Source organism: Pelodiscus sinensis, chromosome 2 (assembly GCF_049634645.1).
Source record: "Pelodiscus sinensis isolate JC-2024 chromosome 2, ASM4963464v1, whole genome shotgun sequence".
Classification (NCBI taxonomy): Eukaryota; Metazoa; Chordata; order Testudines; family Trionychidae; genus Pelodiscus; species Pelodiscus sinensis.
In genome coordinates this window covers 171,769,269-171,782,303 of record NC_134712.1, presented here as the reverse complement: position 1 = coordinate 171,782,303, position 13,035 = coordinate 171,769,269, and the positions used below count along the sequence as shown (strand labels likewise).

At 41.8% G+C, this 13,035-nt stretch overlaps 1 protein-coding gene across 4 annotated transcripts in view; it reads right to left on the bottom strand.

Annotated features, from left to right (window-relative positions):
* PDE1C (phosphodiesterase 1C) overlaps nucleotides 1-763 on the bottom strand; it is a 442,200-nt gene extending 441,437 nt beyond the window's left edge. For all 4 annotated transcript variants that reach the window (XM_075921776.1, XM_006124030.3, XM_075921778.1 and 1 more), the window contains exon 1: nucleotides 532-763. In XM_075921776.1, coding sequence (XP_075777891.1) covers nucleotides 532-616 — 85 coding nt within the window. In that variant the 5' untranslated portion in view covers nucleotides 617-763. The remainder of the gene's footprint in view (nucleotides 1-531) is intronic.
* Nucleotides 764-13,035: the final 12,272 nt, after the last annotated feature.

The following is a 13,035-nucleotide window of genomic DNA, read 5'->3' as shown; positions in this document are numbered from 1 at the left end:
AACATGGCCCTAGAAATTAAAACCTCCGCTGATGCAGTCTCCAATTCTAGCATTTTTTCTTTTAAATAAAAGAGATTATATGTTTCTACTTTAGCTAGAAAATAGCACAAGGTCTTAAGTTCTTGCAAGCTTACTAGATGAGCAAAAAAATAATAATAAAAACAATCCCTCAAGTTCCCAGTGCTTATATTACTGGACTTGTCAGAAGGAAAGGCGTCTCTATAATGCCAAAAACACAGGCTTTCCTGAGATAAGGTTCCAAAACAAAAGTTGTGCAAACCTCTTAATTAAACTATTCCAAAACACAGAGAAAAGGGTTTAGATAAGCTACTTTTCAAGGGCAGATTTCTTAGAAGAAAATAAAGAAAACAGCTGGATACAAAGCCAAGCAAAAAGTTACAGAACATCTATGCATTTCAAAAAGCACTGTTGGTAGACAATGGTCTCCTCATAGGATGCCTACTATACAAAGAAAGCGAAAATAAAAGGGAGGGAGGGTAACAAAAACCAAGAATTAAACCATAGCCTCACCAATTGTAAAGCTAAAGCCATCAATGCTGAAAGTGGCACTCCGGCATTTTTTAAATCCTTCTTTTCTACTGCTTGGCTCTGTCATGATCCTGCCAGTTTGTACTCCAGCAGCAGCAGCAGTTCTCCCCTCGTGGAATCAGGGCTTCTGAGCTAGAAATTAGCTGTCCTTGTATATCTGCCTGTAGCAGCACTCACACCCGACTTCACACATCTCCTAACGCGGAGAACTGAATCTGAAAGACATAAACCCAGCAGTATTCTCCACCCCCTAAGACTGCCGCTGGCATGTTATCGACATGCCTATTCAGAGTTTAACAACTGGTTAGAGGCTCTGGGATTCAAACCTAACAGTCAATTAGTGTAATACTCCTTAGTCAACAAGTCTATTGTCATATTTCTGGGTAGGAGTTCAGTATACAACAAAATAACCTGAAGTGTTAAATTTTACTAGAATCTAAGCACTGATACTGCTTTTATTACATATGGTACTCACACTCCTGCCTTTATAACTCTCCTAGTTTATGGAGGCTTCAGGTGTGCAGAAAATTACAGTGCTCAAATTCTAGCCTAGTGCCTATGGGCAATGCTAGTGATTTTATTCCACTTAAGGTAAAATGAAAAATGCATGCTTATAATGCAACCTCAGTAATTATATAAACATATACATAGGTGGTAATTTAACCCTTATAGCAGATACAACTATGAGACAATACTAAAAATAAATTATCAGGGACGATGAAGAATCCAGCAAAACCTGTGAAAACCTGAAGAGCCTGAAAGTTCTACCTTTCCAAAGCAGCTGTTACCACAAGAATAATACATTGCACTTAGCACTTTTGTCCAATGTTGCCTCTAATGTTTTCCATCCATGTGCAGAATAAATTTGTATGTACACTCAGGCATGTGTGAATGGGCACCACCAATAGAAGCAAAACCCAGCTGTGGGCACTCAGCTAATAAGGTGGGCAGCATTTGAATTTTTCCTATATGGCCGCACAAGTGCACAGCTTATAGGGAACACTGCTTTTGTCCAAGGATCTCTAAACACTGAAAATATTAAACGAGCAGGCAAACTGAAGCAAAGCAGTTAAGAAAATTGAAGATATTCACATAGCAAATCCGTGGCAGACCAAGGAATAAATAGCACATGTCCTGGCAAGAACTGTACATGGTTTCAGTTCAGGTTCTTCAAAACCATTTTTCTGTGGTCTTGGTCACAGATCCCCAGTCCCGAAGGGCTTGGATTTCTCATGGTATAAACTATAATAATGCTCAGTTCAATTCACTGAGTTTTGCACTGTTCTGGATGGACTTCATGGACCCATTAAGTTTTATAAAGTTTCCAACAAAAGCAAATAACTCTTAGCTCAAGATCAGACAAAGCTTGGATAAACAGTGTCAAAAGATTTACAAACGTCAGCAAACCTGTTCAATTTCAGGCATAAAATATGAAACCAGGTTATATTCCCAGAAAAATCTGAAAGCAAGTCAAAGTTTTGCTTAGCTCAAGTCCTTGCTTACTCCCAGTCCTGGCTCCTGATCTTGTCGGAGGAGTCGGTCAAATTTACCATTGCTATCTGTGAGCACAATTCCACTGAAGTCAATGGAATTAAGTCTACTTATGCTGTGTTAAATCTAGCCCAGTGACATCAGTAGTGTAAAGTAATTCCTTGCAAACATGCAAAACTAATTTTAACATTAATTCTGTGGGCCAATATTTCAGCCTAGTATTAACTAGGTCTCCATATCTGAGCCCAAAAAATTGCAGCTGCAAATAACCTGAGCCATGATTTTGCTCCTACAATTAAGGTAATTCAGATGTTGAATGCCTCCATCTTTTATATGTCACTTGTCTTCTTAGACTGTAAGTTCATCAGGGTTGAGGTTCTCTCTCGCCCTTTTTACAGGAATGGAGCCATGATCCTGACTGAGCCTCTTGGCATTACTGTACTATAAAATATTCAAAACCAACAAGTACTTGAACATGAAGCTTACATCAACTGCAGCTGCAATTACTTTTATATTTTTCAAATATAAAATCCGCAATTCTTCTGTCCTTATAAAATATGGTCACTGCAAGAAAGTCTTTGGAGGGATAATTTAGTAGACCCCCTCGTTTAACTACCTCATAATCAATGTAAAAAAAAAAATCAGAGCTGTTTTAAATTCTCTCTCTGTAATCACTGGTTATTTAGGTCATACACCTACATCAGCACTAATGTGCTGCCTAAAAAAAGCAAAGGCTTAAAGAATGACTCAGAATACCAGAACCAGAATGCACAAAGTTAAATGTATCTAATGGGAAAGTAAAAGTGTAAATGTGTTTTCCTATTGGCTACTACACTGCATTGGTTACTTTATGCTCAATCCCATTAGATTCTTTGCACCTTGTACAATTTGTGCCTTTCAGCTCCTAAACTAGATTTCTGTTCTGGTGATTACATTCTATCTTCCTATACTATGCCTCCAGTTTCACTGGGGACATAGTATTCTTCACTTCCTATTCTAAACTGTTTGATAGTGTTGATATATGCTGTTAAAACAGTTGTGGCTGTGATTCATTACTGTACAGAGTTTGTGAATCACTTTGTGATGAAAAGCACTGTGTGAATGTAAAATATTTATTGTTATTCCTGTAAACAGCACATTGTATCCATGGCAGCATTTAACTTGTGAACACTTAAAAAAGCAATTATTTTTTTGAGGGGAGAAGAGGTTGCATATATTTATGAAGTATATTAAAATTAAAAATAATCTCAGATCAAATCTTTGATTCATCCATTATGTCATCATATATCAGTATCCAGTACCAGCTGCCTCAAAGGAAGTTGTAGAAAAAAATACCGTAATAGACGATTATGCAATATATTTGTCTTTGCACCAAGCAGTTAGTTTATGTCCTGAAGTCAGAGGGTTTATATCCATTATAAATGTTTGTCCTAGCTACAGTAAAAGATATTTTGTTCATAATCATATTGTGGTCTCATCCTTTTCTGAATACAACACAATTTTTTACCTTAATATCTTGAGTGTCCCATACGCTCGTAAGTTATGTATAAAGATAGCTCCTTTTTACAGTTCAGATGTGTTGCCTATCTTCATTGGATAACCCTGGTTTCTTATATTGTGGGAAATGGAAAAATTGGAACTCAGGCAAAACCCACTGGAGTCAATGGAAAAATTCACATAGACTTTAATGGGGTCAAGATTCAGCCCCCCATTTTTCTTCTCTGTACTATTAATAATTTTACATCCCTCTGTTGTATCAATACTTAACATACGCATGTCTTACAATAGAGCGTCGTCTTTACCTTAAAGCAGGGCTACTCAACACATGGCCTATTTGTGTGCAGCCCACGGTTCAGTTTGGGTTTACATGGAGCTCAACACACAGCCTGTGGGTGGGATCCTTTGAACATGGCCTCCACTGGGAACACACTCCACAACGGTGAGCCAATATAATGGTCTTCTGTTGATAAGTACTTTAGAAATTAAATTCCTGGACTGTCATTGCTCATTAAAAGTGCTGTCACATGGGTGGAAATCGGGTAAATATTGCATTTTATTAATATCAGCAGAACTGACTTAAATGGGGCCTGCATGTTATGTAGTCTTGCCCATCAGTATGAAAGAAACTATTTGTATGCATATGAAACCACACTTAAGTTGCAGCCCTTGGCATGTGCTGAGAGTATCATTGTGGCCCTTGGGGCTTCCAAAGTTGCATAGCCCTGCCTTAAAGGGTAAATCTGCAGCAACAATATGGAAGTTAGGGGGGGTTACAATGGGAAGGACAATTGTACAATGAGATTAGGATCGAGCCCAATGAGTTTATGCCTTGATTTGTAGAAGTGGCCATCCTTTTTGCATGCCTGATACCCTTCAGTTGGATTTTCAGTGTCACCTAGAATCCACAACTTATTTGATTTCAGTATCTCAACATGTTGGTAAATCTGGCTTACAGTGGCCTTCAATAGAGACCCAAAACTGAGGCACCCAAAATTCACAGACAGTTTTTAAAATGTGAATTTTTATGTTAGGAATTGCTAAATTCAGTCAGTCATTAGCATTCAGGAAATATGTTCCTCCATGTATCAGTCTTGCATACTCACAGCTCTCACTCAAAAGAATGTTCAACAGTTTTCAGGACAGAGCCCTAGAAAAACAACGAGTCCAGTGGCACCTTAAAGACTAACCATTTTATAATAGCAACTCACTTCAGCAGATGCATAACTTCCCTGGACACACAGTTATCGACTTGAAAGTTGCCATCCTGAAGCAAAAAACCTTCAAAACCAGGCTGCAACGTGAAACTGCTGAGCTGGAATTCATATGTAAATTTGACATCATCAGAATGGGTCTGAATAGGGACTGGGAATGGCTCACTCACTACCATAAGTAATTTTTCACTTCAGGTATTCTCATCTTCATATCCACATCCACCCTGGTTGAATTAACTCTGATGTATCACTCCATCTTTGTACCCCTCCTGTTTCTTTTTTTTTTTTTTTGCTTTCCCTTCATGTGTCTGATGAAGTGAGTTGCAACACACAAAAGCTTATGGCATAATAAAATTGTTAATTTTTAAGAGGCCACCGGACTCCTTGTTATTTTTACTGAAACAGACTAACACGGCTACCTCTAAAACCTGTCGTCATGCAGAGCCCTGTAAGTTGTTCTCCAGTTTCACTTGAAAGGAGTGAAGTTGAAATCCCTGTACATGTTTGATGTGTTAATTGGTGGTCACATGCCTTAAACTGGGATATTCTTGACTGAAAGCTTATGTGGTTTTATTGTTCCTAGAAGTACTCACATCTGGATGCTATCATAAACATTGTCACTGTCAGAAATATCCATTAGATTTTAATTATTTTTAATCAAGGCAGTCAGAAGGCCAGAGGAGTTTTTTAATGCTCAGCTGTTTTGTTGCTTTTCACTTGTTACAAACCTCACCATTTTTTCCTTTACCAAATGAAAATTAATGGAGTATCCTCCAAAGCACTGAAATGTTCTCTTTGCTTAGGCTATTTTGTATTTTCCACTGTGCGTAGTCATTTTATGGAATTTAAAATGACATCACATCACAGAAAATAATGCAAACGTACATGCCAAATTTTGGGCACATGAAAAAAACCTGATTCAATTAATCATGATCTGGATATAGTCTGAGCCATTTTGTACAGGTCTATATCAAAATCAGTGGATCTCAAAGAGTGGTCTGTACTTAATGGGTGATTTTTACCAGTTATGGTAGTTATGCTTAACCAGTGGGGACTGCACTCCAGCCTGACATGGCAGATAGGAGGACTGCTCCAGCCCCCAGCCACTCCCCATTTAATCAGTTAACCAGTTAAACTTAATGTTTAACCAGTTAATTAATTAAACAGGATTTTACATCCCTAATTTACACTAGTGTCATGGACACAAGATTTTTGTGCAACAGACCATAAATACTATATTTACACTGTTTTACAACTATTAGAGGGGTGAACTGCTCAATGCACCAAAGTGTTGTCCTCCAACTTCTCCATGTTCACTCTACTGATGCAACCTAACAAGGCTCAGTTAATGTGAACCAGGTTCCTTTTAGGTTGTGTAAGTAGCATCCACAGGAGGAAGTGAGAGTGTAATATATTAATGCACTCTGCAGTTCACACACCCATGAGCCACAATGTGGCACACAGTAGACAAGCCCGAAGACAAGTTAGACTGTCTTTAGCAAGGGCCTAGGATGAATTTAATCTAGTTCTTTTCTATTACCTCTTTTCAAAAGTCAGAAGTCTGAAGTAGGGTGGCCAGGCATTCTGTTTTCGAATGAAATGCCTGGTCAAAAAGGCATCCTGGTGGCCCTGGTCAGCACCACCAGCCAGGCTGTTAGAAGTCCAATTGGCAGAACAGTAAGACTAAGGCAGGCTCCTTACCTGCCCTGATTCCGAGCAGCTCTTGGGAAGCGGTCAGCATATCCCTGCAGCTTCTAGGCATATGGGGGACCAGAGAGGCTCCATGCACTGCCCCATGCATCAATTCTGCAGATCCCATTGGCTGGGAACTGCAACCGTTGGGAAGCTGGGAGGACAGTGCATAGGCAGCAAGTGGAACTTCCCTGACCTCCACCTAAGAGCCTCAGGGACCTGCCTGCCATTTCCTGGGAGCTGCCTTAGGTAAGAGCTACCCAGACCATGAACCCCAGACCTCTTATCCCAACCTGACCCTCTCCCTGCACTTGAAATCCTTCAGCCCTACTCCTGAGTCCCTTACACACCTCAATTCCCTCCCCCAGCATGGTGAAGGTGAGGGACAGGGAAGGGGAATGGACTTAGGGAGGTGGATCCTCCCGGAAACAACAGAGTGGGAACAGGACACAGGTGTTCAGTTTGTACCATTACCAAGTTGGCACCCCTACTGTGAAGATCAGGAACAAGGACCTGTTAAATCACATATGCAAATTATCGCATGCTGATTGGCTCCTTAGCAGTCACTATTTTCTCTGAAATCATTCTACAGCTTGTCAAATCATACAAAGACTCATGCTTTGAGTCACTCATCTCATTACTTGCGGTTCTTTCTGGGTTTTCATGTCTCCTTTTCTCATTTAGAACGATGCCTCTGAAATATTTTAAGCTAAAGAAATTCAAGGGCATATTGCAGAGGTTTTCAGTATTTGCGATGAATATATATGGAGTATACATTGTTATTCTCCAAGGGGGCCTTTAAAGGTTTAAATCAATATAGCTCTATTGACTGAGCTCCAGTGACTTCAACTGTGTCACTCTGGATTCACACTGCAATAAACAAGATCAATCTGGCCCTCTCTCTCCAGCCAGGAGGCAGAAATGAAGATGCCTTTGGGGCACAGTTTAAATGATTTCCCACTGTCAGCAGATGGAAGGTATTGTCAGTGCCGGACCGAGCCATAGTTGCGCCCTGGACAGCGGGCATGTGCACAGCCCGGCCCCGGGCGTGTGGCGCCCCTTACCACTTCAATCAGGCGCCCCCCCATAGGTTGGTGCCCCAGGCAGCTTCCCGGCTATCCCCCTTCTCCCCCCCCCCCGCCTTAATCCGACCCTGGGTATTGTAAATACTAATGTCCACTCAACCCTGCCCTCATCATAGGAGATGAGGAATCCAGCACTCAGGCTCCTCTGGGCTCTTTTATAAAGCTAGCTAAGGTTTGCTGCAGAGTAAATAGGGCTAACCATTCTCCTCTAGCAGTGAAACATGGTTGTTTACCTTTGTATTCCCAACTCCCCTTATTTCTGGCTATCTTCTGGCCTTTATCTCTCCCAGATCACAAGCATACAGGACTTCATAAGAGCAGCATTCCTTGGCTCCAAAGAAAAAGTCCTTCATATAACAAAGCCACATAGTAAAAAGGCACACATCCTACCAGAGCACATTAGCAAATGAGGCAAAGACCCTTCAAAGCATTACAGCCACCCAAGTAATGTGGCTGTTCCTCAGCCTGCATATATTCCAGATCACTCCCTTTCCAAGTCAGCTGCCATTCCTTACATCATACCAGCATGAGCAAGTGCCAGTTCCAACCTTTATTAACAGGTGTCCAAAAATAGACTACTCAAGCCACATTCAGTTCCTGAACCCAGGAGTTTTGGCCTGGCCAAAATGTCCTGGTTGCTAAATTATATTTGCATTACTGGCTTGTTGATATGCTCAGGATTTAAAGAGTGGAAATTGCTGGAGAACATTGACACTAATTTTCATGTCAAACACACAGATACATTTTATACAGGTTGGACCTCCTGTGTCTGACACTCTCAGGACCTGACTAGCTCTGAACCAGGAAATTTGCCAGACCAGGGGAGGTCAGTGTGGGCCCCTCTGTTGCCGCTGGCTGCAGGGCTCTTCTCTGGAGGCAGCAGAGGGGAGGACAGTGGCTAACAGGTATTGGTAGGGGGCACTCACGGTAAGTGGGAGAGTGGCTGTGGAGCCATGTGGCTGGGGGCCAGGAGCTCAGCCTCATGGGAGCACATAGGGTTTTGCAGCCCACAAGCTGCACTCCTGGGCTCTGAAAGCAGGGCTCCACTGCCACCCTACCTCTCTCCCCATGTGACCTCTCCATCCTCACTTCTTCCCTCCTTCCCAGAACTTCAGTGCCACAAATGAACTATATGTCATGCTCTGGAAGGGAAAGAATTGCTGTGCACGGGGCCTATGAGTGCTCCAGCCCAGGAGTAAGCCCTGGCATATCAGATCACAGATGTTGCTGAATAAAAAAAGTCTGGACTATAGAGGTCCAACCTGTACATATTTAATACACACACCCACAGACACATGGGCTATGTCTAGATTACATCCCTTTTTCAGAAAAGGGATTTAAATTAGACGTATCGCAATTGCTAATGAAGTGGCGATTTAAATCTCCTGCACTTCATTAGCATAAAAATGGCTGCCGCTTTTTTTTGGCATGGAGCTTTGCCGGAGAAAAGCACCAGTCTAGACGCTGATCTTTCAGAAAATTACACCTTTTCCGAAAGATCCCTTATCCCTTATTTCAAGAGGGATAAGGGATCTTTCAGAAAAGACTTTATTAAATCCCTGCTTCATTAGCAATTGCGATACGTCTAATTTATATCCCTTTTCAAAAAAAGGGATGTAGTCTAGACGAAGCCATAGGGGGGTATGTCTACATCTACACAGCAAATCTATTTCGAAATAACAGCCCTTATTTTGAAATAACTTTCCTAGCATCTACACAGCCAAACCGCTATTTTGAAATAAATTCGAAATAGCGGAGCACTTATTTTGATTTTGATAAACCTCATTCTCCAAGGAATAACGCCAAATTCAAAATAGCTATTTCAAGATAAGTGCTGTGTAGACATTTATTTCGAAATAGGAGGCCTCCAGCCTTCCCAGAGTGCCCTGGTGGCCACTCCAGCCTCAACCAAGAACACTCCTCTCCCTCCCCTGAGCCCTTAAAGGGTTTGACTCTGGCCACAGTGCCTGTGCCAGCTCCAAGCCTGCCAGCCCCGAGCCAGCTGTCACTGCCCCTGATCCAGTGGCCCCAAAACATGAGCCAGCAAACCACTGGCAGCCAGCCCTCCACCGCTCCCCAGGAGCAGTCTGCCAGCTCCCAGGAGCCTGCTACGGCCCGGAGAAGGTGGGCACCTTCCTGGTCAAGGGCAGAGATCATGGACTTTATTCAGGTTTGGGGGGGATGCCTCCAATGTCCATGATCTCCACACTAGATGGAGGAACACAACCGTCTATGGCAGGATAGCTGCCAGCCTGGCCACCAAAGGCCACATGCGAACCCAGGAGCAGGTTCGCATGAAAATCAAGGTGGTCCGGCAAGACCCCCAATCCTGAGCCCTGAGCTTCCCCTCCCCCTTCTTCCTCTTGTTTCCCCCGTCCAGCTCCCTCCTCCCAGGTTTCCCCCTCCCCTTTCCCACCCTCTCTTCTCCCATCTCTCACCTCCTTTCCCCAGTGTCACCAAAGTTTCATTCCCCCCCCCCATTTTTGTTAAATAAAGAGAGTTTGTGTTTATGAAAAAACATGTATTTTATTTTACATCAGGAAAGAGGACTGGGGGGGGGGGCAGGGTAAGTGGAAGGACATGAGGGAGGAATGAGGCACAAACCCCCAGTGGGGCAGACCAGGGAGGCTCTTAGTGCTCCTCAGAGTGGAAGTTCTCCTGTCGGGCCTCGTGGATACTGACAACCCCCTGATTGACCTCCCGGATAGCAGCCTACAGAAAGTGCAGCCAGGCTCACAGCAACGCATCGAAGAGAAGCACCAGAGTGCCCAGGGGTAGCTCTGGCTCCATGTTGCAGAGTGCTGTGGTGTCCCGAGTGAGGGCAACCAGAGCACGCAGAGACAAAATGCTTTGTTGTCCCTCATCGAGGTAGGCAAGCTAGCAGGGAAACCTGAGAACTGCTGGAAAACATTAAAAGCATTTGCGGAAAATCATGCCAGTCTAGACGTAGCCACTTTGTATTAGTAAAACCAATATGGCCCCTCTGGGATGGCTATAGAAAAGGCTAGAAAAAGATTTCATTGGAAAATGGCTTGTCAATGGCAACAATCTTTTTCATAGAGAAATTTCATTGCATCAGGGTTTTTTCCATTTTTGTTTTAATTTCATTGAAAAGTGACAAACTTGACAAAATCATTTGCAGTGGTAAAGGAAATAAAACAACTTCCTACAAAATAAGACTGATTTCTCCTCCCTTTTCTACACAGAGGGGAAAAGTAAAAGCCTGTGGAATAATGAGAGAGAGAAAAGGTAATAAAAACAAAAAAATGATTTGATGAAAAGTGAAAAAAATAATAGAAAATAAAAATTCTTTCTAAGGTTTTTTTAATGAAATAAGAATTGCAATCAGCTCTAATGATTTTGGAAGGAATTAGGAAGGCAGGCCACCTCCACACACCCTCACAACAGAAATCCAAGGATTAAACAGCATGACTGTACTTTATGAGGTAGGTCAGGGAGGAGATGATGATTGAAGAGCTTTCTTTAATAGGCTCATCAAACTCGGACCTCTGAGTGCATGTGCCTGGCTTGGTCAGTTCTAAACCACACAGAAAAGTTCTGTTCACAAACCTCTTGGCCAAAGAAGCCCTCTAGGTTTGCATAGCTCCACTCTGAACAAATGGGACCATCTCATGAGACTGACACATTCCATTTTTCCCCACTATTTTTGTGTGCGCAGATATGAGGGTGAGAAGATTAAATCTATAATATTCTCATTTCATGTACTCTAGGATATAAGATAAGAATATTAAAAAAAATTAAAGCAACCAAAACTCCTGGGGGAAATTGGCTTTAACCTTCTAAGTAGCTTCTAGTGGGATCCATAGCAGATGTATCACAGGTCTACACTAGGGAGTTACCTCAAAATAACCATCCTTATTTTTAAATAATAAGCAGAGCATCTACCCTACCAAGCCCATTATTTTGAAACATCAGACTCTGGTTGTTTCAAAATCAGTACTTCTGCTTTCCTCAGAGAATAATGTTTATTTTGAAATAGCAGCATCGGAGCGGCAACTATTTCAAAATACCAACTCCCCAGCGTCATTTGAAATAATTACTTCTCAGTGCTTCCCGGGGCTCTAAGTCAAGGTAGCGCATCCACAACAACGTAGCCTGCCTCAGACTAATTTTGAGGCTCCTCTGTAGTGGGGACATGCTATTTCGATTTTGTTATTTGGGGAATGATTTTGAATGTAGTTATTTCAAAATAATTTCCTCGTATAGACATTCCCTAAAAGTGAATGCTGATGTGTTACACTTGGCAGCAATGAATGACCAAAGAATGTTTGCATTTAGTGACATTGAAAGACAATGGAAAATTAGCCCACATTACCCATGTGTGAAGTGCTAAGTTCTCCAGCATATTGTTTTAAAGTTCAATTTGTAAAATAAAATACTAATAATAATTCAAGCTAAAGTATTTTTTTTCCAGAATCAATCCACATATTTGAAAACATGGGCACTATTGGAAACAAAAATGGTTCAGGCATCCAGTGCAAATTTTAAACATAAGAGCCCATAGGGTACATCCTTCAAAAGTAAAGTTACAGAAACCCAGCTTTCTTTTACCGTCTGCTGTCCCATTACTAGAAGCCAAATCCATAATTCTGCAAAAAGCAGCTGTAAACCATACACTGTGCTCTTTCAGCAGAGTACTTTTGCAAAGACTGGACACCTAAACGATTGGTAATGGGATAGATATAGAGCAATTCACCTATAGGTCACTAGTTCAAATATAGCTTGGTAGAGTCTGATAAAAATCTATTAGGACAATAGTGGATAAGACAGTTACAAGATATGAGGTTAGTGGTCTCAGTCATGTTTAGTGGACAGACCTCCATTTAAACCTGCTATAAATTAAATTAATGGAGATAGCCTATCTCCTAGAATGGACCTTGAAAGGTCATTGAGTCCAGTCTGCTGCTTTCACAGCAGGACCAAGTACCATCCCTGACAAATTTTTGTCCCAAATGCTGCCTCTCCAGGGATTGAACTCACAACCATGGGTTTAGCAGGCCGATGCTCAAACCACTGAGATATCCCTCCCCCCGCCAACTGTCACATTTTTGTCAGCTTGTACAGAAAGTCCAAGGGCTTAATGTGTTTTCATAGTGTGCTATTTTCACACCAGCCGAATTATCCCTCTGGGCCAGCATTTATGACTGGCAGTAAAGTGTAGAAAAAGTTGCATTGCTGCTGCCCTGTTGTACTGTAACTGGTCTGTGGATAAACAGAGGATTGCCGTCTCTGGGGTTGCCATTATAGCACTTCAACAAAAGGGTGGTGATAGGAACTACTTTGGGAGTTAGCTAAATGGCAAGAGCGTGTATTTATGTGTTGCTGTGATAAAGTGACATTGAAAACCAATCCTTATTGCTGATGAGATGTTCTTACATCTACACCACCATTGATAGTTCAGGTTTATGGAACATTTGCTCTACTCTACTTAAATTACACAAAAAACTGTTAAAAGAAAGTTACGGTTACATAGTCAAGCTCTTAAA